The sequence below is a fragment of the Agelaius tricolor genome, unplaced genomic scaffold (assembly GCF_023055355.1).
Source record: "Agelaius tricolor isolate 1412-34295 unplaced genomic scaffold, bAgeTri1.0.p SCAF_69, whole genome shotgun sequence".
Classification (NCBI taxonomy): Eukaryota; Metazoa; Chordata; class Aves; order Passeriformes; family Icteridae; genus Agelaius; species Agelaius tricolor.
This window is the reverse complement of record NW_027269329.1, coordinates 1,188,934-1,216,597: the sequence shown is the minus strand read 5'-3', so window position 1 is coordinate 1,216,597 and position 27,664 is coordinate 1,188,934. Positions and strand designations below refer to the sequence as shown.

The following is a 27,664-nucleotide window of genomic DNA, read 5'->3' as shown; positions in this document are numbered from 1 at the left end:
GATTCCCGCCTGGAATTGCCGGGAATGGGGGATCCCAGCCAGGGATGGGCCCGGACCCCAAAGATCCCAAAGATCCCACGGAGCCGGGAAGGTTCTGCCAGGATTTTGGTCATTCCCAGCCCCGGGAATTCCCGGGATTTTGGTCATTCCCAGCCCCGGGAATTCCCGGGATTTTGGTCATTCCCAGCCCCGAGAATTCCCAGGATTTTGTTCATTCCCAGGCCTGGGAATTCCCAGGATTTTGTTCATTCCCAGCCCCAGGAATTCCCAGGATTTTGTTCATTCTCATTCCTGAGAATTCCCGGGATTTTGCTCATTCCCAGTTGCAGCTCCAGGCCCCTGATCCCAAATTCCCATTTCATTATCCCGAATTCCAGGCCCCTGATCCCAAATTCCCGGTTAAATATCCCGAATTCCAGGCCCCTGGTCCCAAATTCCCATTTCATTATCCCGAATTCCAGGCCCCTGATCCCAAATTCCCGGTTAAATATCCCGAATTCCAGGCCCCTGATCCCAAATTCCCGTTTCATTATCCCGAATTCCAGGCCCACGATCCCAAATTTTGGCTGCCCAGTCCCCTCCCAGCCTTTGGCTCCCTCCCCTCTGTTCCCCCAAAGCTTTTCCCCACCTTCTCCCCCTTTTCCATGAAATATTTGGGATCCAAATCCCATCCAGCCAATCCCAACCCCAAATCCCGAATTTCCCCGGTTCCCAGCGTTTGAGGGGAAAAAAAACTGGGAATAAAAAAGGTTCCTTGGGAATTCCATGGGTTTATTTATAATATTTACAAATCCCAGGGGAAAAAGGGACCTTTTCCATCGGGACATTCCCAGACCCTTTGGAATTTCTCACAATTCCCAAAAAACTCCCCCCCCCCCCCCCCCCTTTATCCTTAATTCACCCAGAATTTGGGAAAAGCTCCACCCTGGGAAAGAGGATGGGTCCGGCTGGGAATGCCGGGAAAATTTTGGGAATTTCCCACCCAGGGCACCGGATCCATCCAGAGATTCCAGGAATTTGGCAATCACGAATTCTGGGAATTTTTCGCTCAGGGCATCGAATCCAAACGGGAATTTTGGGAATTTCCCACCCAGGGCACCGATCCCACCTGAAATTCTGGGAATTCCCCGGGAACACCTCTGGCATTTCCAGCTCCAGGGGGGAATTCCCTCCCAAGGCTGTTCCTGGAAATTTTCCTGGAATTTTCCAAGCGGTTTTTCCCAGAATTTTCCAGGAGGGTTTTCTGGGATTTTCTGGGTGGTTTACCTGAATATTCCAGGAGGTTTTTCCCAGATTTTCCAGGAGGGTTTTCTGGGATTTTCTGGGTGGTTTTCCTGAATTTTCCAGGAGTTTTTCCCCAGATTTTCCAGGAGGTTTTTCCCAGATTTTCCAGGAGTTTTTCCCCAGATTTTCCAGGCGGTTTTCCCGGATTTTCCAGGAGGTTTTTCCCAGATTTTCCAGGCAGTTTTCTGGGATTTTCCAGGCGGTTTTCCGGGATTTTCCAGGCGGTTTTCCCGGGATTTTCAGTAGCCAGAGGAGCCGGGAGGATCCGGGATCCCGAAGAGCAGCGAGGCCTTGGAGTTGATGAGGAAGGTGCAGAGCAGGGACAGGAGCAGCACCAGCACCCCCAGCGCCAGCGTCAGCAGCTGGGGGAAAACGGGAATTTGGGATATTGGGAATTCGGGAATTTGGGAATTCGGGGATTTGGGACGGCCCCAGGGCACCCAGGGATCCCTGGGATGTGGATTTGGGATGAGCAGGGATCCCTGGGATGAAGGGGCAGAGCAGGGACAGGAGCAGCGCCAGCGTCAGCAGCTGGGGGGAAAAACGGGAATTTGGGATGTTTGGGATATTGGGAATATTGGGGATTTGGGATATTGGGAATATTGGGAATTCGGGGATTTGGGATATTGGGGATTTGGGAATTTGGGGTATTTGGGACATTGGGAATTGGGTTCCCCTTGCTCTGTCCCTGTGTCCCCGTGTCCCCTCCCTGTGTCCCTGTGTCCCTTTGGTCCCCTCTGTCCCATCCCTGTCCCTGTGTCCTCTCCCTGTGTCCCCTCAGTGTCCCTCCAATCCCCGTCCCTGTGTCCCTGTCCCCTTGGTGTCCCTGTGTCCCCTCCCTGTCCCATCCCTGTGTCCCTGTCCCCATGTCCCTGTCCCCTGTGTCCCATCCCCGTGTCCCTTTGGTGTCCCTGTGTCCCATCCCTGTCCCTGTATCCCTGTCCCTGTCCCCTGGGTGTCCCTGTCTCTGTGTCCCTGTGTCCCATCCCGGTGTCCCTGTGTCCCCTCAGTGTCCCCATGTCCCCTCCCTGTGTCCCTGTCCCCATATCCCTGTCCCTGTGTCCCCTCAGTGTCCCTGTCTCTGTGTCCCTGTGTCCCTTGGGTGTCCCTGTGTCCCTGTCCCGGGACACAGTGTCAGGGGACACCCTTGGATGTCCCTGTGTCCCCTCCCTGTGTCCCTGTCCCTGTCTCTGTGTCCCTGTGTCCCATCTCTAACCCTAACCCTAACCCCCATATCCCTGTCCCCTTGGTGTCCCTGTCCCTGTGTCCCCTGGGTGTCCCTATGTCCCTGTCTCTGTGTCCCTGTCTCCCTGGGTGTCCCCATGTCCCCTGGGTGTCTCTGTGTCCCTGTCCCTTGGTATCCCTGTGTCCCTGTCCCTTGGTGTCCCTGTCCCTGTGTCCCCTGTGTGTCCCCGTGTCCCTTGGTGTCCCTGTCTCTGTGTCCCCGTGTCCCTTGGTGTTCCTGTCCCCGTGTCCCCCGGGTGTCCCCTGGGTGTCCCCTGGGTGTCCCTGTCCCCTTGGTGTCCCTGTCCCTGTGTCCCTGTGTCCGTGTCCCTGTGTCCCCTGGGTGTCCCTATGTCCCTCTCTCTGTGTCCCATCCTGGTGTCCCCTTGGTGTCCCTGTCCCCGTGTCCCCTGTGTGTCCCCTGGGTGTCCCCCGGGTGTCCCCCGGGTCACCTCCAGCTCCCTGCTGGCCACCAGGAAGATGCGGGCCCTGATGTCCTTCCAGCGGCTCTCGGTCCAGGTGGAGAATTCCCGGGAGTCCCAGCGGCGCAGCTCGAAGGCCGGGGACAGCGCGGGGGACAGACGGACACCGGAACGGACACAGCCGGGAACGCGGGACGAGGAATTCCCGTCCAGGGGGCCCTGAACCCACCAGTACTCGTACAGCTGGGAAAATGGCACAGGGAAAAACGGGAATTACACAGGGAAAAACGGGAATTACAGCTGGGAAAATCGGGAATGACAGCCAGGGACAGACGGACACCGGAACGGACACAGCTGGGAATGCGGGACGAGGAATTCCCATCCAGGGGGCCCTGAACCCACCAGTACTCATACAGCTGGGAAAGGCATGGGGAAAAATGGGAATTACAGCTGGGAAAATGGGAATTACAGCTGGGAAAATGGCACAGGGAAAATGGGAATTACAGCTGGGAAAATGGGAATTACAGCTGGGAAAATGGCACAGGGAAAATGGGAATTACACACGGAAAAATGGGAATGAGAGCTGGGAAAACGGCACAGGGAAAATGGGAATTACACACAGAAAAATGGGAATTACAGCTGGGAATGGCACAGGGAAAATTGGGAATTACAGCTGGGAAAATGGCACAGGGAAAATGGGAATGAGAGCTGGGAAAAATGGGAATTATACAGGGAAAAGTGGGAATTACACACAGAGAAATGGGAATTGCAGCAGGGAAAGGCATGGGGAAAAATGGGAATGAGAGCTGGGAAAATGGGAATGACACAGGGAAAATGGGAATTACACACAGAGAAATGGGAACTACAGCTGGGAAAGGCACGGGGAAAAATGGGAATTACAGCTGGGAAAATGGGAATAAAAATGGGAAGTACACAGGGAAAGTGGGAATTGCACAGGGGAAAATGGGAATGAGAGCTGGGAAAATGGGAATGACACATGGAAAAACCCAAATACCCTTCCCAATCCCAGATTACCTCGGGCAGGGTTCCCGGTGTTTTCCCGGGATTCTGGCACTGCTCCCATTATCCCAATCCCAATCCCACATTTGGGATTACCTCGGGCAGCGTTCCCGGTGTTTTCCCGGGATTCTGGCACTGCTCCCGGCTCAGGTTGGCGCTGCTCCCGGTCAGGTTCCCCAGCACCGCCTGCAGCAGCTGCGTGGTGTTGGTGGGGCTGGACACGGCCACGTAGTGCTGGGGAAACGGGCCTGGAAACACGGGAAAAACGGGAAAAACGGGAAAAATGGGAATTACAGCTCTGGGGAATGGGGGAAACGGGATTGGGAACGGGAAAAAATGGGAAAAATGGGATTGGGATTGGGAATTACAGCTCCAGGGGAATGGGGAAAATGGGATTGGGAATGGGAAAAAAACGGGAAAAACGGGATTGGGAATGGGAATTACAGCTCCAGGGGAATGGGGAAGATGGGATTGGGAACAGGAAAAATGGGATTGGGAATGGGAAAAATGGGAATGGGCAAAATGGGAATAGGCAAAATGGGATTGGGAACGGGAATTATGGGGTTGGGAATGGGAAAAATGGGATTGAGAACGGGAAAAATGGGAGAGGGAAAAACGGGAAAAATGGGATTGGGAACAGGAATTCCAGCTCTGGAGAATGGGAGAAACGGGATTGGGAACGGGAAAAACGGGATTGAGAATGGAAATTCTGGTCCTGGGGATTGGGAGAAATGGGATTGGGAATGGGAATTCCGGCTCTGGGGAATCACAGCTGGAAAAACGGGGATTGGAGAGGGGAACAACAGGAATCGCAGCCGGGAAAGATGGGAATTATAACTGGGAAAAAATGGGAATTGGAGACGGGAAAATGGGAATTACGGGCAGGGAAAAATGGGGATCCCAGCTCATGGGAATTCCAGCCGGGAATCCCATCAGGAAAAGCGGGAACGGGGCCCTCTCCTCACCCAGGATCCCCTTCTGGTCGGGTTTGATCAGGGACTGGAACCAGGAGTTGTTGGAGTTGAGCAGGAACCCATAGAGCAGCCGAGTGACCTGGGGGAAATCCCGGGAAAATGGGGAATTCCAGGGAAATCGGGGATCCCGGGAAAATGGGGGATCCCGGGAAAATCGGGGATTCTGGGAAAATCGGGGATCCCGGGAAAATCGGGGATTCTGATTCCAGGGATCCCAGGGAAAATCGGGAATTCTGATTCCAGGGATCCCAGGGAAATCGGGGATTCTGATTCCAGGGATTTTTGGGGATTCTGATTCCAGGGATTTTTGGGGATTCCGGCTCCAGGGATTTCAGTAAAGAACGGGGATTTGAATTCCAGGGAAATTGGGGATTTTAATCCCACGGACTCCATGAAAATTGGGCATTCCAGGGAAACTGGGGATGCCAGGCCGACTGCGGATTCCTACCGCAGCATTCCCAGCAGGAATTCCCAGCAGAAATTCCTGTCATTCCCAGCAGGAATTCCCAGCACTCCCATCATTCATTCCCAGCAGGAATTCCTGTAATTCCCAGCAGGAATTCCCAGCAGGAATTCCCAGCACTCCCATCCTTCCCAGTAGGAATTCCCATCAGGAATTCTCATCATTAATTCCCAGCAGAAAATCCCATCATTCCCATCATCCATTCCCATCAATCATTCCCACCATTCCCATCATCCATTCCCATCATCCCCATCATCCATTCCCATCAATCATTCCCATCATCCATTCCCATCATTCCCATCATCCATTCCCATCATCCCCATCATCCATTCATTCCCACCATTCCCATCATCCATTCCCACCATCCATTCCCATCATTCATTCCCATCATTCATTCCCATCATTCCCATCATCCATTCCCATCATTCCCACCATCCATTCCCATCATTCCCATCATGCATTCCCATCATCCATTCCCATCCATTCCCATCATCGATTCATTCCCAGCATTCCCATCATCCATTCCCATCATTCCCATCAATCATTCCCACCATCCATTCCCATCATTCCCACCATTCCCATCATCCATTCCCACCATCCATTCCCATTATTCATTCCCACCATTCCCATCATTCCCAGCACAATTCCTACCGTTTTCTCCTGTGCCCGGATGCTCTCGGTTCCGTTTTCTCCCCCGGCCAGGGTGAACAGGGCCCGGGCCAGCGCCGTGGCCACCTGGGCCAGGGCCTGCAGAGCCCAACGCACCCGGGAATAAATCACGGGAATAAATCACGGGAATCCCGGGAATTGTGGGAATCCTGGGAATCCCGGGAATCCATCCCGGGAATCCCCAGGATCAGTGTCCGGCCCGGAGCTCCCCCATCCCAACGCTCCCGGGCCCTTCCCGCCCCCATTCCCGGCTTTTCCCTCCTCTCCCCAGTCCCAAATCCCTCGGGATTTATTCCCACCTCTTTTCCAAGCTTTTCTCCCTTTCCCCATTCCCAGATCCCTCCCAGCTCCTTCCCAACTTTTCCCACCTTCTTCCCACTTTTCCCTCCTCTCCAATTCCCATCCCTGCCTGGATCCTGAATCCCAGGAATCCCCTGGATCCCAAATCCCAGATCCCAAATCCCAGGAATCCCCTGGATCTGAAATCCCAAATCCCAGGAATCCCCTGGATCCCAAACCCCAAACCCCAGGAATCCCCTGGATCCCAAGTCCCAGATCCCAAACCCCAGGAATCCCCTGGATCTGAAATCCCAAATTCCCTGGATCCCAAAACTCAAGAATCCCCTGGATCCCAAACCCCAAATCCCAGGAATCCCTTGGATCCCAGATCCCAAACCCCAAGAATTCCTTGGATCCCAAACCCCAAGAATTCCTTGGATCCCAGATCCCAAACCCCAAGAATTCCTTGGATCCCAGATCCCAAACCCCAAGAATTCCTTGGATCCCAACCCCCAGACCCTGAACCCCCAGGAATCCCCTGGATCTCAAATCCCGGATCCCAAATCCCAGGAATCCCCCGGATCCCAAACCCCAGGAATGCCCGGATCCCCCAGGAATCCCCAGAATTCCCAGAATCCCCAGAATCCCGGGAATGCCGCGGGACCTTGGCGGTGTCGGTGACGAAGTCCAGCTGCTCCTCGGGGCTCATTCCCTCGGGATAACGCATCCCGATGCTCTCGGCCGTGTCGTAGATGCTCTGGAAGTACCTGGGAACAAAACCCGGGAAAAATCCAGGAAAAATCCGGGAAAAACCCGGGATGGGGCCGGAATTCCCATCCTGGATGGAAAACCCCGCTGGAAAAGGGACCTGGGATTCCCCATTCCCGGGAGTTTGATGAGGAGAGGCCGGAATTCCGAAGCTTCTCCCGAGGGATTTTCTGGGATTAACGAGGAGGGCTCGGAATTTGCTCCTCCTGCCTGGAATTTTCCAGGCTGCGGTCGGAATTTCAGAGCCCATTCCGCGAGCCGGGAAGGGGGAAAATTCCCAAAGGATCCCAAAGGAAAAGATGGGAATTCCAAGGGGTTTTACCGATTCACTGCCCATCAATGGCTGATCCAAGGGAATTCCAGATTCCCGGGAAAGCCGGGACGGTCCCAAGGGATCCCAGAGCTGGGATTTGGGGTTTTTGGGACTCCCAGAATTCCTTGGGAAAAACCGGGCCGGGGTCACGGGGGGTGATCCCAAAAAAACAAACCCCTGGGAGGGGAGGGGGAGCAGCCGGGCGGAAATTCCATGGAAAATTCCGGGAGCAGCCTCCGGAAGCGCAGCTGCGGCCCCGCCGGGCTCGGGGCCAGGAACGTTCTCCCAGAAAAAGCCGGAATTTCCTCTCGCCTGTCCGAGCAATTCCCTGCCGCTCTTCCGAGCATTCCCAGGGCCCCCGCCGGGCCGCCATTCCCACGGGAAGGGCCAGATCCCGCTGGAAATCCCGGAGGCTCGGGATGGGAATTCCTGCTGGAATCCACGGATTTTGTACCTGTCCTGGAATTCCCAGAATTCCTGGATATTTTACCTGTTCCAGAATTCCTGGATTCCCTGGGTTTTACCTGTTCCGGAATGCCCGGAACTCCGAGATTTTGTATCTGTTCTGGAATTCCCAGAATTCCTGGAATTCCCGGATTTTGTACCTGCTCTGGATTCCCTGGCACTCCTGGATTGTACCTGTCCCACAGCATTCTGGAATTCTACCTGTCCCGGAATTCCTGGAATTCCTGGATTTTACCTGTCCTAGAATTCCCAGATTTACCTGTTCTGGAATTCTCAGGATTCCCAGATTTTACCTGTTCCTGAATTCCCAGATTTACCTGTCCCAGAATTCTTGGCATTCTCAGATATTTGACCTGTCCCAGAATTCCTGGAATTCCCAGCATTCCCAGATTTACCTGTCCCAGAATTCCCAGGTTTTACCTGACCCAGAATTCCTGGCATTCCCAGGTTTTACCTGTCCCTGAATCCCCAGATTTTACCCGTCCCATCATTCCTGGCATTCCCAGATTTACCTGTCCTGGAATTCCCAGAATTCCCAGATTCTACTTGACCCAGAATTCCTGGCATTCCCAGGTATTTGACCTGTCCCAGAATTCCTAGAATTCCCAGCATTCCCAGATTTTACCTGTCCCAGAATTCCTGGCATTCCTGGGTTTTACCTGCCCAAGAATTCCTGGCATTCCCAGAATTTACCTGTCCCAGAATTCCCAGATTTACCTGTCCTGGAATTCCCAGAATTCCCTGATTCTACCTGTCCCAGAATTCCTGGCATTCCCAGGTTTTACCCGTCCCATCATTCCCATCATTCCTGGCATTCCCAGAATTTACCTGTCCCGGCATTCCCAGATTTTACCTGTCCCACAATTCCTGGCATTCCTGGGTTTTACCTGCCCCAGAATTCCCAGCATTCCCAGAATTTACCTGACCCAGAATCCCTGGCATTCCCGGGTTTTACCCATCCCATCATTCCCGGCATTCCCAGATTTACCTGTCCTGGAATTCCCAGGTTTTACCTGTCCCGGAATTCCTGGCATTCCCGGGTTTTACCCATCCCATCATTCCCATCATTCCCATCGTTCCCGTCATTCCCGGCATTCCCAGATTTACCTGTCCTGGAATTCCCAGATTTGACCTGTCCCACAATTCCTGGCATTCCTGGGTTTTACCTGCCCCAGAATTCCCAGCATTCCCAGGTTTTACCTGTCCCAGAATCCCCAGATTTCACCCGTCCCATCATTCCTGGAATTCCCAGATTCTACTTGACCCAGAATCCCTGGCATTCCCGGGTTTTACCCGTCCCCTCATTCCCGTCATTCCCATCATTCCCATCATTCCCGGCTCATTCCCGGCACTCACCTGTTGTGGAACTGGGCCCGGTGGTCGCTCAGCACCACCCCCGGGATGCTCCGGGACCTCAGGAACCTCTGGAATGACGAGGGGGGGAGGGGCTGGGACACCCCCGGCTCCTGCAGGGAAACCCCGGAGCCGGAGCCGGAGCCGCGGAGCGCGGCCAGGAGAGCCTGCACCTGGAAAAACAGCGGGAAAAACAGGAAAAATGGGAAAAATGGGAATGCTGGATCAGCCCGAGGGGTGCTGGGATGCGGGAGCTGGAATCCTGCTGGGAATCCCGGAGTTTTGGCTGGAATATCCGCGGAAAATGGGGAGTTTGGGATCGGCCCAGGGGAGCTCGTTTGGGATGGAATTCCCAGCGGGAGCTTAAAGCCGCTGGAATTCCCACCGGAATTTGACCTGGATGGAATTCCCATCGGGAAGTTAAAGCAGAGGGAATTCCCACTGGGAATTTGCACTGGGAACTTGAGCTGGATGAAATTCCCACTGGGAATCTGAACTGGATGAAATTCCCTCTGGGAATTCCCACTGGGAACCTGAACTGGTTGGAATTCCCACTGGGAATTGGAACTGAGAATTTGAACTGGATGGAATTCCCATTGGGAATTTGGATTGGATGGAATTCCCATTGGGAATTTGAAGCAGATGGAATTCCCACTGGGACTGGCTGGAATTCCCAATGGGAATCTGAACTGGGAACCTGAACTGGATGGAATTCCCACTGGGAATCTGAACCTGAAGGAATTCCCACTGGGAATCTGAACTGGGAATTTGAACTGGATGTGATTCCCACTGGGAACCTGAACTGGATGAAATTCCCTCTGGGAATTCCCACTGGGAACCTGAACTGGTTGGAATTCCCACTGGGAATTCCCACTGGGAATCGGAAGCAGAGGAAATTCCCACTGGGAATCTGAGACCCCCAGAAGGATCCCGGATTTTGCTGGGAATATCCCAGGATTGTGGAAGGTTTGGTTTTCTGGGAAAGGCTCCGAGCCCGGGATGGGTCCCGGCGAGGTTGGCAGGGAATTCCCAGGGATTCAGAACATTCCCGGCATTCCAGGCTCACCTGGGATTCCACGGATTGGTTCCGGCGGGAGACGGGATCCGTGTGCATCCAGAGCATGGAATTGTTCCTCAGGGACACCTGGGAAACAGCCCCAGGGGGGAATTCCAGGGAAAATCAGGGATGGGGATGGGAATTTCAGGGAAAAATCAGGGATGGGGTGGGAATTCCAGGGAAAAATCGGGGATGGGGGTGGGAATTCCAGGGAAAAAACAGGGATGGGGTGGGAATTTCAGGAAAAAATTAGAGCTGGGGTGGGATGGGAAGTTCAGGGAAAAAATCAGGCTCTGGGTGGGAATTCTGGGAAAAAAATCAGGGATGGGATGGAAAATTCAGGGAAAAATCAGGAAAATTCAGGGAATTCCCAGGGGAAACTTGGGGAATTCTAAGGGAAACTCAGGGAATTCCAGGGGAAACTCAGGGAATTCCAGGAGAAACTCAGGGAATCCCAGGGAAAACTCAGGGAATTCCAGGGGAAATTTGGTGAAGCTCAGGGGAAACTCAGGGAATTCCAGGAGAAATTCAGGGAATCCCAGGGAAAACTCAGGGAATTCCAGGGGAAATTTGGTGAAGCTCAGGGGAAACTCAGGGAATTCCAGGGGAAACTCAGGGAATTCCAGGGGAAACTCAGGGAATCCCAGGGGAAACTCAGGGAATTCCCAGGGAAACTCGGGGAATTCCAGGAGAAATTCAGGGAATTCCAGGGAAAACTCAGGGAATCCCAGGGGAAACTCAGGGAATTTTAAGGGAAAACTCAGGGAATCCCAGGGGAAACTCGGGGAATTTTAAGGGAAACTCAGGGAATTCCCAGGGAAACTCAGGGAATTCTAAGGGAAACTCAGGGAATTCCCAGGGAAACTCAGGGAATTCCCAGGAAAGGATCCCTGGAGCGTTTTCCTGCAGGAGCTGCAGACCTGGCCCAGCTCCAGGAAGGCCCCGATGTTCTCCAGGCCCACCGGGAACTTCTCCTGCTCCATGTCAAACACCAGGCGGGAGCTGCCGATGTAATCAAAGGTCTCCTGGAAAAGGGGAAAATCCCGGAATTCTGGGTGGGAATGGGGAATGGGGAAAAGGGGGAAATCGGAGAGGGGAATGGGGAATGGGAATGGGGGAAAGAAGGGGGAAAGGGGAAAAGGGGGAAATGGGAGAGGGGAATGGGGAAAGGGGGAAATGGGAAAGGAGAAATCGGAGAGGGGAATGGGGAAAGGGGGAAGGGGAAAAAGGGGAAAAGGGAAAATGGGAAAGGGGGAAAAGGACAAAGAGGGAAAGGATAAAGGAGAAAAGAGAAAGGGGAAAGGGAAAATTGGAATGGGGAAAAGGGAAAAAGGGAAAAGGGGAAAGGGGAAAAGGACAAAGGGGAAATAGAAAAGGGGAAAGGGAAAATGGGAATGGAAAAAAGGGGAAAAGGGAAAGGGGAAAAGGGAAAAAGGGGAAAAGGAAAGGGGGAAGGGGAAAAGGCAAAATGGGAAAAGGAAAAGGAAAGGGAGAAAAGGAAAATGAGAAAGGGGGAAAAGGACAAAGAGGAAAAGGATAAAGAGGAAAAGGGAAAGGGGAAATGAAAAAGGGGAAAAGGGAAAAGGGGAAAAGGGAAAATAGGAAAGGGGGAAAAGGGAAAATGGGAAAGGGGAAAAAGGACAAAGAGGAAAAGGATAAAGGAGAAAAGGGAAAGGGAAAATAGAAAAGGGGAAAGGGAAAATGGGAATGGGGAAAAGGGGAAAAGGGAAAGGGGAAAAGGGAAAGGGAGAAGGGAAAAGGAAAGGGGGAAGGGGAAAAGGGAAAATGGGAATGGGGAAAAGGGAAAAAGGGAATGGGGAAAAGAGAAAAGGGGAAAGGGAAAATGGGAATGGGGAAAAGGGAAAAAGGGAAAAGGGGGAAAGGGAAAAGGGGAAAAGAGAAAGGGGAAAGAGGGAAAAAGGGGAAAGGGAAAATAGAAAAGGGGAAATGGAAATGGAAAGGGGAAAGGGAAAAGGGGAAAGGAAGGAAATTCCAAGAAATGAAAGGAAAAGAAATGGAAAAGAAAGAAAGAGAATGGAGAAAAGGGGAAAAACCGAAACCAGAGCCAAGCCCACCCAAAAACCCAGGAAAATCCCATTGCCAAGGGCTGGGATCGATCCCAAAGCTTTGGGGCTGGATCCTGAGGATTTGGGGCTGGATCCTGAGGATTTGGGGCTGGATCCATGGAATCCTGGGCTGGATCCCGGGGAATCCTGGCTCTCACCCCCTGGTAGAAGGGGACGTTCCTGGGGAGCTGAACTGACCCCAACCCCACCCAAAAACCCAGGAAAATCCCATTCCCAAGGGCTGGGATCGATCCCAATGGGTTCGGGGCTGGATCCTGAGGATTTGGGGCTGGATCCCAAGGATTCGGGGCTGGATCCCAATGGTTTGAGGCTGGATCCCAGGGAATCCTGGGCTGGATCCCAGGGAATCCTGGCTCTCACCCCCTGGTAGAAGGGGACATTCCTGGGGAGCTGAGCTGAGCCCAATCCCACCCAAAAACCCAGGAAAATCCCATTGCCAAGGGCTGGGATCGATCCCAAAGCTTTGGGGCTGGATCCCAGGGATTTGGGGCTGGGTTCCAAGGATTTGAGGCTGGATCCCAGGGAATCCTGGGCTGGATCCCAGGGAATCCTGGCTCTCACCCCCTGGTAGAAGGGGACATTCCTGGGGAGCTGAACTGACCCCAATGCCACCCAAAAACCCAGGAAAATCCCATTGCCAAGGGCTGGGATTGATCCCAAAGGTTCGGGGCTGGATCCTGAGGATTTGGGGCTGGATCCCAATGGTTTGAGGCTGGATCCCAGGGAATCCTGGGCTGGATCCCAATGGTTTGAGGCTGGATCCCAGGGAATCCTGGCTCTCACCCCCTGGTAGAAGGGGACATTCCTGGGGAGCTGAGCTGAGCCCAAGCCCACCCAAAAACTCAGGAAAAAACCATTCCCAAGGGCTGGGATCGATCCCAAGGATTTGGGGCTGGATCCATGGAATCCTGGGCTGGATCCCAATGGTTTGAGGCTGGATCCCGGGGAATCCTGGGCTGGATCCCGGGGAATCCTGGGCTGGATCCCATGGAATCCTGGGCTGGATCCCATGGAATCCTGGGCTGGATCCCATGGAATCCTGGGCTGGATCCCATGGAATCCTGGCTCTCACCCCCTGGTAGAAGAGGACGTTCCTGGGGAGCTGAACTGACCCCAATCCCACCCAAAAACCCAGGAAAAAACCATTCCCAAGGGCTGGGATTGATCCCAAAGCTTTGGGGCTGGATCCCGAGGATTTGGGGCTGGATCCCGAGGATTTGGGGCTGGATCCCGAGGATTTGGGGCTGGATCCATGGAATCCCGGCTCTCACCCCCTGGAAGAAGACGAAGAGGACGTTCCTGGGCAGGCTCTGGGCGCCGGGGGCCCCGTGCAGGGCCTGGGCAGCCGCCAGCAGCGCCACGAAGGAGCCGACGGCGGCCTCGGCACCCGGGGCCACGTTCCAGAAAAACGAGTGGCTGTCCACCTGGAAAACAGGGAATGTTCCAGAAAATAATGGGAATGGGAATGGGACAGAAAAACGAGTGGCTGTCCACCTGGAAAATGGGAAAAATGATGGGAATGGGAGAGAAAAACAATGGGAATGGGAATGTTCCAGAAAAACGAGTGGCTGTCCACCTGGGAAATGGGAAAATTATGGGAATGGGACAGGGAAACGAGGGGCTGTCCACCTGGAAAATGGGAAAATAATGGGAATGGGACAGGGAAATGATGGGAATGTTCCAGAAAAACAATGGGAATGGGAATGTTCCAGAAAAACGAGTGGCTGTCCACCTGTGACAACACCAGGAATGGGACAGGGAACGTCCCTAAAACACAATTCCCATGGGATTTTCATGTGAATTTTCTGGGATTTTCCTCGGGATTTTCCCAGGGATTTTCCAAGGATTTTTCCAGGATTTTTCCCAGGATTTCTCCATGATTTTTCCTAGGAATTTCCCACACACGTCCCCAGGATTTTCCCAGAGATGTTCCCAGGATTTTCACGTGATTTCCCCAGGATTTCCCCAGAGACATTCAGAGGATTTTCCCCACAATTTCCCCAGGATTTCCCCACGATTTTCCCCACAATTTTCCCAGGAATTTCCCCAGGATTTCCCCACAATTTTTCCCGGATTTTCCCCAGGATTTCCCCATGATTTTCCCCAGATTTCCCCACAATTTTCCCATGATTTTCCCCAGGATTTTCCCCACAATTTTTCCCGGATTTTTCCCACAATTTCCCCATGATTTTCCCCAGATTTCCCCACAATTTTCCCCACAATTTCCCCATGATTTTCCCCACAATTTTCCCCACAATTTCCCCACGATTTTCCCCAGATTTTCCCATAATTTTTCCCATGATTTTCCCCACAATTTCCCCCAGATTTTCCCACAATTTTTCCCGGATTTTCCCCAGATTTCCCCACAATTTTTCCCGAATTTTCCCCACAATTTTCCCATGATTTTCCCCACAATTTTCCCCATGATTTCCCCACGATTTTCCCCAGGATTTCCCCATGATTTTCCCCACAATTTCCCCAGGATTTTCCCCAGATTTCCTCACAATTTTTCCCGGATTTTCCCACAATTTCCCCAGGATTTTCCCATAATTTTTCCCGGATTTTCCCACGATTTTCCCCATGATTTTCCCACAATTTCCCCATGATTTTCCCCAGATTTCCCCACAATTTTCCCCAGATTTTCCCCACAATTTTTCCCGGATTTTTCCCACAATTTCCCCAGGATTTCCCCACAATTTTTCCCGGATTTTCCCCAGGATTTCCCCAGGATCTCCCCTCACCCTGGTGGCCGCCATCACCACGCGCTGCTCCGGCTGCAGCCGCCCCGAGGCGTTGATGGGCTGCAGGGAGCTCCAGACATTGAAATCCAGCAGGGGATCACAGACGATCTCTGGGAACGGGAAAACATTCCAGGGGTTGGGAAAAAAAACCGGGAAATCCTGCTAAAAATGGGGAAAATGGGATTTTTTATAGAAAAAAAGGGACTCAGGGAGCTCCAGACATTGAAATCCAGCAGGGGATCACAGACGATCTCTGGGAACGGGAAAACATTCCAGGGGTTGGGAAAAAAAACCGGGAAATCCTGATAAAAACGGGGAAAATGGGATTTTTTATAGAAAAAAAGGGACTCAGGCAGCCCCAGATGCTGGAATCCAGCAGGGGATCACAGACGATCTCTGGGAATGGGAAAACATTCCAGGGGTTGGGAAAAAAACCCGGGAAATCCTGATAAAAACGGGGAAAATGAGATTTTTTATAGAAAAAAAGGGACTCAGGCAGCCCCAGATGTTGGAATCCAGCAGGGGATCACAGACGATCTCTGGGAATGGGAAAATGTTCCAGGGGTTGGGAAAAAACTCCAGGGGGAAAAAAACGGGAAATCCTGATAAAAAATGGGGAAAATGGGATTTTTTATAGAAAAAAAGGGACTCAGGGAGCTCCAGATGCTGGAATCCAGCAGGGGATCACAGACGATCTCTGGGAACGGGAAAACATTCCAGGGGTTGGGAAAAAAAACCCGGGAAATCCTGCTAAAAATGGGGAAAATGGGATTTTTTTATAGGAAAAAAGGGACTCAGGGAGCTCCAGATGCTGGAATCCAGCAGGGGATCACAGACGATCTCTGGGAATGGGAAAACGTTCCAGGGGTTGGGAAAAAGCTCCAGGGAAAAAAACCAGGAAATCCTGCTAAAAATGGGATTTGTGTGGGAGTTTTTATGGAAGAAATGAAAGGGATTGGTGGGATTCAGATGTTGGAGTTTCCAGGATTTCCCCAGGATTCCCCCTGGGTTCTCCCAGGATTTCCTGGGACTCTCCCGGGATTTTCCCAAGGTTTTCCCAGGATTTCTGTGAGATTTTCCCAGGATTTTCCTGTGATTCTCCCGGAATTTTCCCAGGATTCTCCCAGGATTTCCCCCTGATTTTACCAGGTTTCCTTGGGATCCTCCCAGGATTCCCCAGTGATTTTCCTGCACATTTTCAGTGATTTCCCCAGGATTTCCCAGGATTTCCCCAGGATTTCCCAGGACTCTCCCAGGATTTCCCCAGGATTTCCCCAGGATTTTCCCAGGATTTCCCCAGGATTTCCCAGGATTTCCCCAGGATTTCCCAGGATTTCCCAGGATTTCCCAGGATTTCCCCAGGATTTTCCCAGGATTTCCCCAGGATTTCCCAGGATTTCCCAGGATTTCCCAGGATTTCCCCAGGATTTCCCCAGGATTTCCCCAGGATTTCCCCAGGATTTCCTCAGCGTTTTCCTGTGATTTCCCCACTGTTTCCCCCAGGATTTCCCTGGGATTCTCCTGTAGTTTCCCCAGGATTTCCCAGGACTCTGCCAGGATTTCCCCAGGATTTTCTTGGGTTTTTCCCTGGATTCCCCTCAGGATTTCCCACGATTTTCCCAGAATTTCCCTGGGATTTCCCTGGGTTTTTCCCAGGATTTCCCCAAGGTTTCTCCCATGTTTTTCTCAGATTCCCCCAGGATTTGGGCCGCTGACCTGGGTTGATGCAGCAGCCCCATTGCAGCCCCATTGCAACAGCCCCATTGCAGCCCCATTGCAGCCCCACTGCAGCAGCCCCATTGCAGCCCCATTGCCAGCACTGACCTGGGTTGATGCTGAAGGCCCCAGCACAGCCCCATTGCAGCCCCATTGCAGCAGCCCCATTGCAGCCCTAGCACAGCCCCAGCACAGCCCCATTGCAGCAGCACTGACCTGGGTTGATGCTGAAGGCCCCATTGCAGCCCAGCACAGCCCCATTGCAGCCCCATTGCAGCCCCACTGACCTGGGTTGATGCTGAAGGCGCTCTGCAGCCCCAATGCAGCCCCAATGCAGCAGCCCCATTGCAGCAGCCCCATTGCAGCACTAACCTGGGTTGATGCTGAAGGCGCTCTGCAGCCCCATTGCAGCCCCATTGCAGCCCCATGGCAGCACTGACCTGGGTTGATGCTGAAGGCCCCAATGCAGCCCAGCACAGCCCCAGCACAGCCCCATTGCAGCCCCACTGACCTGGGTTGATGCTGAAGGCGCTCTGCAGCCCCATTGCAGCCCCATTCACAGCCCCAATGCAGCCCCAGCACAGCCCCATTGCAGCCCCAGCACAGCCCCATTGCAGCCCCATTGCAGCCCCATTGCAGCCCCACTGACCTGGGTTGATGCTGAAGGCGCTCTGCAGCCCCATTGCAGCCCCATTCACAGCCCCAATGCAGCCCCAGCACAGCCCCATTGCAGCCCCAGCACAGCCCCATTGCAGCCCCATTGCAGCCCCATTGCAGCCCCACTGACCTGGGTTGATGCTGAAGGCGCTCTGCAGCCCCATTCACAGCCCCAATGCAGCCCCAGCACAGCCCCATTGCAGCCCCAGCACAGCCCCATTGCAGCCCCATTGCAGCCCCATTGCAGCCCCACTGACCTGGGTTGATGCTGAAGGCCCCATTGCAGCAGCCCCAATGCAGCACTAACCTGGGTTGATGCTGAAGGCGCTCTGCAGCCCCATTCACAGCCCCATTGCAGCCCTAGCACAGCCCCATTGCAGCCCCACTGACCTGGGTTGATGCTGAAGGCCCCAATGCAGCAGCCCCAATGCAGCACTGACCTGGGTTGATGCTGAAGGCCCCATTGCAGCCCCAATGCAGCACTGACCTGGGTTGATGCTGAAGGCGCTCTGCAGCCCCATTGCAGCCCTAGCACAGCCCCAATGCAGCCCCAATGCAGCCCTAGCACAGCCCCAATGCAGCACTGACCTGGGTTGATGCTGAAGGCGCTCTGCAGCCCCATTGCAGCCCCATTGCAGCCCCATTCACAGCCCCATTGCAGCACTGACCTGGGTTGATGCTGAAGGCCCCATTGCAGCCCAGCACAGCCCCATTGCAGCAGCCCCATTGCAGCCCCCCCTGTGCAGCACTGACCTGGGTTGATGCTGAAGGCCCCATTGCAGCCCCCTTGCAGCACTGACCTGGGTTGATGCTGAAGGCCCCAATGCAGCAGCCCCAATGCAGCACTGACCTGGGTTGATGCTGAAGGCCCCATTGCAGCCCCCTTGCAGCACTGACCTGGGTTGATGCTGAAGGCGCTCTGCAGCCCCATTGCAGCCCAGCACAGCCCCATTGCAGCCCCATTGCAGCCCTAGCACAGCCCCATTGCAGCCCAGCACAGCCCCATTGCAGCCCCATTGCAGCCCCACTAACCTGGGTTGATGCTGAAGGCGCTCTGCAGGGAGCTGCGGCGCATGCAGGTCTGGGTGCTGGCGGCCGCGTGCATGTGGGACTGCAGCTGCAGGGCACAGAGCGGGAACTGCGGCACCGAGCCCGCAGCGCTGGGAACGTTGTGGGCACGGAAACACTGCAGGCACAAACACGGCACTAAACTTCTGCTCTTATGGGGGTTTTAAATATTGGGGGTTTTGGGGTTTGAATGGGGTTTGAATGGGGTTTGAATGGGGTTTGAATGGAATTTTAAAGATTTTTAATGGATTTTTAATGGATTTTTAGTGGAATTTTAAAGATTTTTAATGGAATTTTTAATAGATTTTTAATGGAATTTTTAATGGATTTTTAATGGAATTTTTAATGGATTTTTAATGGATTTTTAAAGATTTTTCATGAATTTTAATGGAATTTTAAAGATTTTTAATATGTTTTTAATGGATTTTTAATGGATTTTTTAATGGAATTTTAAAGATTTTTAATGGATTTTTAATGGATTTTTTAATGGAATTTTAAAGATTTTTAATGGAATTTTAATGGAATTTTAATGGAATTTTAAAGATTTTTAATGGATTTTTAATGGAATTTTAAAGATTTTTAATGCATTTTTAATGGAATGTTAATGGATTTTTAACGGAATTTTAATGGATTTTTAATGGATTTTTAATGGAATTTTAAAGATTTTTAATAGAATTTTAAAGATTTTTAATGGATTTTTAATGGAATTTTTAATAGAATTTTAAGGATTTTTAATGGAATCTTATTGGAATTTTAATGGATTTTTAATGGATTTTTAATGGAATTTTAAAGATTTTTAATGGGTTTTTAATGGAATTTTTATGGAATTTTAAAGATTTTTAATGGATTTTTAATGGAGTTTTAAAGATTTTTCATGAATTTTAATAGAATTTTAAAGATTTTAATGGAATTTTAATGGAATTTTAATGGAATTTTAAAGATTTTCAATGGATTTTTAATGTTTTAATGGATTTTAATGACTTTTCAATGGACTCTTAAGGTTTTAATGCATTTTAATGAATTTTCAATGGGTTTTTAAGGTTTCAATGCATTTTAATAAATTCTCAATGGACTTCTACAGATTGAATGGATTTTAATGAATTTTCAATGAACTTTTAAAGTTTTAATGCATTTTAATGAATTTGCAATGGACTTCTACAGAATGAATGAATTCTAATGAATTTTCAATGGACTTTTAAGGTTTCAACGCATTTTAATAAATTTTCAAAGGCTTTAAATGATTTTTAATTTGATTTTACCGAATTTTAATGACTTTTCAATGGATTTCCAAGGGGCTTTTGTGGAGTTAATGAACTTTCAACGGGTTTTTCCGGATTCAAATGATTTTTAATTGGGTTTTAAGGGATTTCCAAAGGATTTTACCAGATTTTTAGGGCATTTTTTCCCCACCCCGTGCCCCCCTCACCTCTTTGATGAGCTGGGTCTCGTTGGCGTCCTGCAGCAGGAAAATGGGGAAGGGAAAATCCTCGTAGGAGATCCCGGAGCCGCCCGGGTTCCACTCGGAGCCGTTGCAGTGAGAGAACTGAGGGCCATAGGAGTCTGAGTAAACGCCTGAAAAATGGGGGAAAATGGTGAAAAATGGGGGAAAAATGGTGAAAAATGGGTAAAAACTGGGCAAGAACTGAGGGCCATAGGAGTCTGAGTAAACGCCTGAAAAATGGGGGAAAAATGGTGAAAAATGGGTAAAAATTGGGTAAGAACTGAGGGCCATAGGAGTCTGAGTAAACGCCTGAAAAATGGGGATAAAAACGGTGAAAAATGGGCAAAAACTGGGCAAGAACTGAGGGCCATAGGAGTCTGAATAAACGCCTGAAAAATGGGGGAAAAATGGAGAAAAATGGGTAAAAACTGGGTAAGAACTGAGGGCCATAGGAGTCTGAGTAAACGCCTGAAAAATGGGGGAAAAATGGTAAAAAATGGGTAAAAACTGGGCAGGAACTGAGGGCCATAGGAGTCTGAGTAAACGCCTGAAAAATGGGGGAAAAACGGTGAAAAATGGGTAAAAACTGGGGAAGAACTGAGGGCCATAGGAGTCTGAATAAACAGCTGGAAAATGGGGGAAAAACGGTGAAAAATGGGCAAAATCTGTGTCCTGCAGGTGTCTGAGTAAACGCCTGAAAAATGGGGGGGAAATGGTAAAAAATGGGCAAAAACTGGGCTAGAACTGAGGGCCATAGGAGTCTGAATAAACAGCTGAAAAATGGGGGAAAAACAGAGAAAAATGGGCAAAAATTGGGCAAAAAACTGGAGCCACTCAGAGCCATTGCAGTGAGCGAACTGTGGGCCATAGGAGTCTGAGTAAACGCCTGAAAAATGGGGGAAAAATGGTGAAAAATGGGTAAAAACTGGGCAAGAACTGAGGGCCACAGGTGTCTGAGTAAACGCCTGAAAAATGGGGGAAAAACAGAGAAAAATGGGTAAAAATTGGGCAAGAACTGAGGGCCATAGGAGTCTGAATAAACACCTGAAAAATGGGGGAAAAATGGTGAAAAATGGGGGAAAAACGGTGAAAAATGGGTAAAAACTGGGCAGGAACTGAGGGCCATAGGAGTCTGAGTAAACACCTGAAAAATGGGGGGAAAATGGTGAAAAATGGGCAAAAATTGGGCAAGAACTGAGGGCCATAGGAGTCTGAGTAAACGCCTGAAAAATGGGGGAAAAATGGAGAAAAATGGGTAAAAACTGGGTAAGAACTGAGGGCCATAGGAGTCTGAGTAAACGCCTGAAAAATGGGGGAAAAATGGTAAAAAATGGGTAAAAACTGGGCAAGAACTGAGGGCCACAGGTATCTGAATAAATGCCTGAAAAATGGGGGAAAAATGGTAAAAAATGGGGGAAAAACGGTGAAAAATGGGTAAAAATTGGGCAAGACCTGCAGGCCATAGGAGTCTGAGTAAACGCCTGAAAAATGGGGGAAAAACGGTGAAAAATGGGTAAAAATTGGGTAAGAACTGAGGGCCATAGGAGTCTGAGTAAACACCTGAAAAATGGGGGGAAAATGGTAAAAACTGGGCAAGAACTGCAGGCCATAGGTGTCTGAATAAACGCCTGAAAAATGGGGGGAAAATGGTGAAAAATGGGCAAAAATTGGGCAAGAACTGTGGGCTGCAGGTGTCTGAATAAACACCTGAAAAATGGGGATAAAACAGGGGGAAAATGGAAAAGAAAATGGGAAAAAAGGTGAAAAATTCGAACAGTGAAAGAAATGGGATAAAATGAGGAAAATCAGAGGGAAAATGGGGGGAGAAAATGGGAAAAAAGAGGGGAAAAACAGGAGGAAAACCCAAGAAAAAATGGAAAAAAAATGTGAAGCAAACGGGGAAATGGAGGAAAAAAAGGGGAAAAAAAGGGGAAAAAAAGGGGAAAAAAAGGGGAAAAAAAGGGGAAAAAAAGGGGGAAAAAAGGGGGAAAAAAAGGGGAAAAATAGGGAAAAAGCCAGGGGGAAAAGTTTGGGATTTTGCTCACCAAATCCATCGTTGGGACACTTCAATCCTGGGGAAAATCCTTGGGAAGGGGCGGGAGAGGCAGCGGCCACAGCCAGGCCTGAAATCCGGGAGGTTCCTTTCAGCTGCATCAAAACCTCCCTGGAAATGGGGAAAAAGGGCTGGAATTTGGGATTTATCCAGAGAAAAGTGAAATCCAGGAATAAATCAAGGAAATGAAGGGGAAAATGCTGAGGTTTTTATCTTGGGAGGGCCCAAAATGGTGGAAAACCAACAAGGCTGGAAATTCCCTCAGGTGCAGCAAAACCTCCCTGGAAATGGGGAAAAAGGGCTGGAATTTGGGATTTATCCATAAGGAATTGAAATCTGGGGATGAAGCAAGGGAATGAAGAAAAAAGCCCAGGAATTTTATTTTGTGAGGGCCCAAAATGGTGGAAAACCAACAAGGCCGGAAATCCTGGAAATTCCCTCAGGTGCAGCAAAACCTCCCTGGAAAAAAGGAAAAATAGGGCTGGAATTTGGGATTTATCCAGAGAAAAGTGAAATCCAGGGATAAATCAAGGAAATGAAGGGAAAAATGCTGAGATTTTTATCTTGGGAGGGCCCAAAATGGTGGAAAACGGCCAAGGCCGGAAATCCTGGAAATTCCCTCAGGTGCAGCAAAACCTCCCCGGAAAAAAGGAAAAAAGGGCTGGAATTTGGGATTTATCCATGAGTAATTGAAAGCTGGGGATAAACTTAAAAAATAATGGAAAATCCCTTGGAAAATGGCCTAAAATGAGGGGAAAATCAACAGGGAGAAACTTCCAGCCACATCTTCCCTGCTTTTCCCAGGAAAAGGAGCCCCAAGTCCATCCCAAGGTTTATTTTCCATGTTTTTGTAAAACCATGGATCAGCATTCCATGGATTTGAGAATCCAATCCCACTAAAGGGAAAGAAAAGCAGGAAAGGCAAAGTTCAGCAAGGACAGCAGCCCTGGAACCCCAGGAGCGCCTGGGAAAGGGGATTTGATCCCGGATTTTGGCGTTCCCGATCCCGGAATTCCCACCTGGAGAAGAGCTTCCCGTCCAGCAGGATCATGTAGGGAGGGTGGGGGCCCTTGGACAGGGCCCACTCCAGGTCCTGCTCCTGCTCCACCACGTGGATCACGCCCGTGTCCCCGCTCAGCGAGGCTGCGGAGGGAAAAACGGGATCTGAGCCCCAGGAATCCCGGGATTGCCAGGAAAAATCCGGGGGTTCCATGGAACACCATGGCAGGGGGATGAGGGGTTGAGGGGAAGAGCTGCGGGGTGGAAATGTGGGATTTGTCCCCTCAGGATTCCCAAAATTCTCTGGAAAACCAAGGCAGAGAGCTGAGGAATTCAGGGAAGAGCTGTGGAATGGAAATGTGGGATTTGTCCCCTCAGGATTCCCAAAATTCCCATGGAAAATCCATGGGTTCCCATGGAATAGCAGGGGAGTGGGGTGAGGGAGAGCTGTGGAGTGGAAATGCGGGATTTGTCCCCTCAGAATTCTCAAAATTCCCACAAAAAATCCATGGAATACTAGGGGAGCAGGTGAGGGAGAGCTGTGGGGTGGAAATGTGGGATTTGTCCCCTCAGGATTCCCAAAATTCTCTGGAAAACCAAGGCAGAGAGCTGAGGAATTCAGGGAAGAGCTGTGGAATGGAAATGTGGGATTTGTCCCCTCAGGATTCCCAAAATTCCCATGGAAAATCCATGGGTTTCTATGGAATAGCAGGGGAGCGGGGTGAGGGAGAGCTGTGGGGTGGAAATGTGGGATTTGTCCCCTCAGGATTCCCAAAATTCCCATGGAAAATCCATGGGTTTCTATGGAATAGCAGGGGAGCGGGGTGAGGGAGAGCTGTGGAGTGGAAATGTGGGATTTGTCCCCTCAGGATTCCCAAAATTCTCTGGAAAAGATGGGCAGGAGGATGAGGGTTTTAGGGAAGAGCCGCAGGGTGGAAATGTGGGATTTGTCCCCTCAGGATTCCCAAAATTCCCACAAAAAACCCATGGATTCCCATGGAATAGCAGGGGAGCGGGGTGAGGGGCTGAGGGCGAGAGCTGTGGGGTGGAAATTCAGGATTTGTCCCCTCAGGATTCCCAGGAAAAGCAGGGGAAGGGGATGAGGGTTTTAGGGAAGAGCCACAGGGTGGAAATGCGGGATTTGTCCCCTCAGAATTCTCAAAATTCCCACAAAAAATCCATGGAATACTAGGGGAGCAGGTGAGGGAGAGCTGTGGGGTGGAAATGTGGGATTTGTCCCCTCAGAATTCCCAAAATTCTCTGGAAAACCAAGGCAGAGAGCTGAGGAATTCAGGGAAGAGCTGTGGAGTGGAAATGTGGGATTTGTCCCCTCAGAATTCCCAAAATTCCCACAAAAAATCCATGGATTCCCATGGAATACTAGGGGAGCGTGGTGAGGGAGAGCTGTGGGTGGAAATGTGGGATTTGTCCCCTCAGGATTCCCAAAATTCCCATGGAAAATCCATGGATTTCCATGGAATAGCAGGGGAGCGGGGTGAGGGAGAGCTGTGGGGTGGAAATTCAGGATTTGTCCCCTCAGGATTCCCAGGAAAAGCAGGGGAAGGGGATGAGGGTTTTAGGGAAGAGCCACAGGGTGGAAATGTGGGATTTGTCCCCTCAGGATTCCCAAAATTCCCATGAAAAGATGGGCAGGAGGATGAGAGTTTTAGGGAAGAGCTGCGGGGTGGAAATGCGGGATTTGTCCCCTCAGGATTCCCAAAATTCCCACGAAAAATCCATGGAATACTAGGGGAGGGGGGTGAGGGAGAGCTGTGGGGTGGAAATGTGGGATTTGTCCCCTCAGAATTCCCAAAATTCCCTGGAAAAGATGGGCAGGGAGCTGAGGGGCTCTGCCACCGCCAGCAGCACCCCCAGCATTCCCAGCATTCCCAGATTTCCCTAAATTCCCAAGTTCCCAGAATTCCCAGATTTCTGCTCACACTGGCAGCCAATCTGATGCACGGCATGCAGCACCCCCAGCATTCCCAGATCTCCCGAAGTTCCCAGGATTCCCAGGATATCTCACACAGGCAGGGAGGCTCCCTCACACCCCCAGCATTCCCAGAATTCCCAAATTCCCGGCATTCCCAGGTTTCTGCTCACACTGGCAGCCGATCTGGTGCGTGGCGTTGAGCAGGCGCACGCAGGGCGCTGTGTGGTTCAGGCTGATGTAAATCTTCCTGTGCACTGAATTGCCCTGGCAGGAACCTGGGGTGGCACGGGGAAAACGGGGTCAGAAACGGGGAAAAACTGGGAAAAACGGGGAAAAACTGGGAAAAACCGGGAAAAACTGGGAAAAACGGGGTCAGAAACGGGGAAAAACGGGAAAAACGGGGAAAAACTGGGAAAAACGGGGAAAAACTGGGAAAAACGGGGAAAAACGGGGAAAAACGGGGTCAGAAACGGGGAAAAACGGGAAAAACGGGGAAAACGGGGTCAGAAATGGGGAAAAACCGGGAAAAACGGGGAAAAACCGGGAAAAACGGGATCAGGGGCTGGGAAACACCGGGAGCAGAGACTGGGGATGGCATGGGAAAAACGGGGTCAAAAACGGGGAAAAACGGGATCAGGGACTGGGGACGGGGCAGGGAAACACCAGGAGCAGAGACTGGGAATGGCATGGGAAAAACGGGATCAAAAACGGGGAAAAACGGGATCAAAAATGGGATCAAAAATGGGGAAAAACGGGGTCAGGGGTTGGGAAACACCGGGATCAGAGACTGGGAATGGCAGGGGAAAAACGGGATCAAAAACGGGGAAAAATGGGGTCAAAAATGGGGAAAAACCGGGAAAAACGGGATCAAAAACGGGGAAAAATGGGATCAGGGGCTGGGAAACACAGGGATCAGAGAATGGGAATGGCAGGGGAAAAACGGGATCAAAAATGGGAAAAACACCGGGAAAAACGGGATCAGGGGCTGGGAAACACTGGGAGCAGAGACCGGGAATGGCATGGGAAAAACGGGATCAAAAACAGGATCAAAAACGGGATCAAAAATGGGAAAAAAACGGGAAAAACGGGATCAGGGACTGGGGACGGGGCAGGGAAACACCAGGAGCAGAGACTGGGAATGGCAGGGGAAAAACAGGATCAAAAACGGGATCAAAAATGGGGAAAATGGGATCAGGGGCTGGGAATGGGGCAGGGAAACACCAGGATGAGAAACTGGGAATGGCACAGGAAAAATGGGATTAAAAAGGGGAGAAACGGGATCAGGGCCTGGGAATGGCATAGGAAAAATGGGATCAAAAAGGGGAAAAATGGGATCAGGGACTGGGAATGGGGCAGAGACTGGGAATGGCATGGGAAAAATGGGATCAGACACTGGGAATGACTGGGATCAAAACCTGGGAATGACTGGGATCAAAACCTGGGAATGGAACAGGGAAAAACGGGATCAAAAGCCAGGAATGGCACAGGATAAACGGGATCAGAACCTGGGAATGGGCTGGGGCAAATGGGACCAAGGACTGGGAAAAATTGGGATCAGAAACTGGGAATGTCACAGGAAAAACCAGGATCAAAACCTGGGAATGGGGCTGGGAAAGACCGGGATCAGAGACTGGGAACGGGGCTGGGAAAAACGGGATCAAAAACTGGGAATGGGCTGGGGAAACACCAGGAATGGGGCAGGGAAACAGGGAAGAGACCCTTGCCTGGGGTTTAACCCCAAAACCTGGGAATGGGCTGGGAAAAGGAAAAGGGAACGGAGCCGGGGCCACAGGGACCCCAAAAGGGGCACTGGGGACCCCAAAAGGGGAATTGGGGACCCTAAAGGGGAAACTGGGGACCCCAAAGGGGAATTGGGGACCCCAAAAGGGAAATTGGGGACCCCAAAGGTGAATTGGGGACCCCAAAAGGGGAATTGGGGACCCCAAAAGGGGAATTGGGGACCCCAAAAGGGGAATTGGGGACCCCAAAGGGGAAACTGGGGACCCCAAAAGGGGAATTGGGGACCCCAAAGGGGAAACTGGCGACGCCAAAAGGGGAATTGGGGACCCCAAAAGGGGAATTGGGGACCCCAAAAGCGCCCCCGGGAGGCTTCGCCCCCTCCGCTCCTCTCAGGAGCCCCCAGGCCGCCCCTAAGGCCTCACCCGCCGCCAGCGCGGCCACGAGCAGCGCGCGGAGCAACCCCATGGAATTCCAGGCCGTTCCCATGGAATTCCGGGCCGTTCCCGGGGCCATTCCCGGGGAATCCTGGCCCGGCCCGGCCGCCATCACCGCCCGCGGCCACTCCACTTCCGCCATCCGGCGGAAGTGACGTAGAGGAAAAGCGGTGCCGCTTCCGGGGCGTTCCCGCGGTGCCGACGTGGAGGTTCCGGGTTGCGGCCGGGCCGGGCTGGGACCATGTTGACCAAATTCGAGACCAAATCCGCGCGGGTGAAAGGTGAAAAACCGGGATAAAGCGGGAAAAAGCGGGATACAGCGGGATAAAGCGGGGGTCGGGGAATGGGGAGCCGGAACTATGGGGGGAAGCTGGGATCCCGTCATGGAGGGAGGGCCTGGAGCGGCTGGAGAGGGGAATGGAGGGGGATCCATGGCGGGTTTGGGGTCTGATCCAGGGGGGGTTTGGGGTCTGATCGCAGGTTTTTCCCAGGTTTATTTCCCAG

General features: G+C 51.5%; 2 protein-coding genes and 1 long non-coding RNA gene across 5 annotated transcripts in view; 2 read left to right on the top strand and 1 right to left on the bottom strand.

The window, feature by feature from the left end:
• Positions 1-750: 750 nt before the first annotated feature.
• Positions 751-27,308, bottom strand: NCSTN (nicastrin). Of its 3 annotated transcripts, none has more exons than XR_011676896.1 (18): positions 27,149-27,308; positions 25,157-25,261; positions 23,074-23,197; positions 22,047-22,165; positions 19,987-20,132; positions 18,525-18,678; positions 15,120-15,229; positions 13,650-13,802; positions 11,212-11,316; positions 10,301-10,378; positions 9,238-9,407; positions 7,000-7,102; positions 6,039-6,134; positions 4,916-5,003; positions 4,047-4,198; positions 2,961-3,173; positions 1,417-1,646; positions 751-1,325 (listed from the first exon to the last, which is right to left on the bottom strand). XR_011676896.1 is itself a non-coding variant. In XM_071417386.1 (17 exons), exons 1-17 carry the CDS (start codon positions 27,300-27,302, stop codon positions 1,524-1,526), a joined length of 2,193 nt encoding a protein of 730 aa, XP_071273487.1. In that variant the 5' UTR covers positions 27,303-27,308; the 3' UTR covers positions 751-1,523. The 3 variants fall into 3 exon arrangements, 1 of the variants encoding a protein (XP_071273487.1); XR_011676895.1 differs by having other exon boundaries at positions 751-1,373; positions 1,442-1,646; XM_071417386.1 differs by having other exon boundaries at positions 751-1,646.
• Positions 20,415-20,708, top strand: LOC139585004 (uncharacterized). The gene is made up of 2 exons (XR_011676897.1): positions 20,415-20,490; positions 20,628-20,708. It is a non-coding gene; the product is annotated as an uncharacterized lncRNA (long non-coding RNA).
• Positions 27,301-27,664, top strand: part of COPA (COPI coat complex subunit alpha) — a 40,647-nt gene continuing 40,283 nt past the window's right edge. Inside the window, exon 1 of the mRNA XM_071417381.1 lies at positions 27,301-27,441. Within this exon, the coding sequence (XP_071273482.1) occupies positions 27,402-27,441 (40 nt within the window). The 5' untranslated portion in view covers positions 27,301-27,401. The remainder of the gene's footprint in view (positions 27,442-27,664) is intronic.

What these genes read in the sequence shown, in the direction of transcription:
- NCSTN (XM_071417386.1), bottom strand. Translation starts at nt 27,302, where the DNA reads ATGGCGGAAGTGGAGTGGCCGCGGGCGGTGATGGCGGCCGGGCCGGGC. An exon ending in GTGTCCCAACGATGGATTTG is followed by an intron (nt 20,133 to 22,046) that starts GTGAGCAAAATC and finishes CCCATTTTTCAG; the next exon opens with GCGTTTACTCAGACTCCTAT. An exon ending in TGGCCAGCAGGGAGCTGGAG is followed by an intron (nt 1,647 to 2,960) that starts GTGACCCGGGGG and finishes GTTTTCCCCCAG; the next exon opens with CTGCTGACGCTGGCGCTGGG.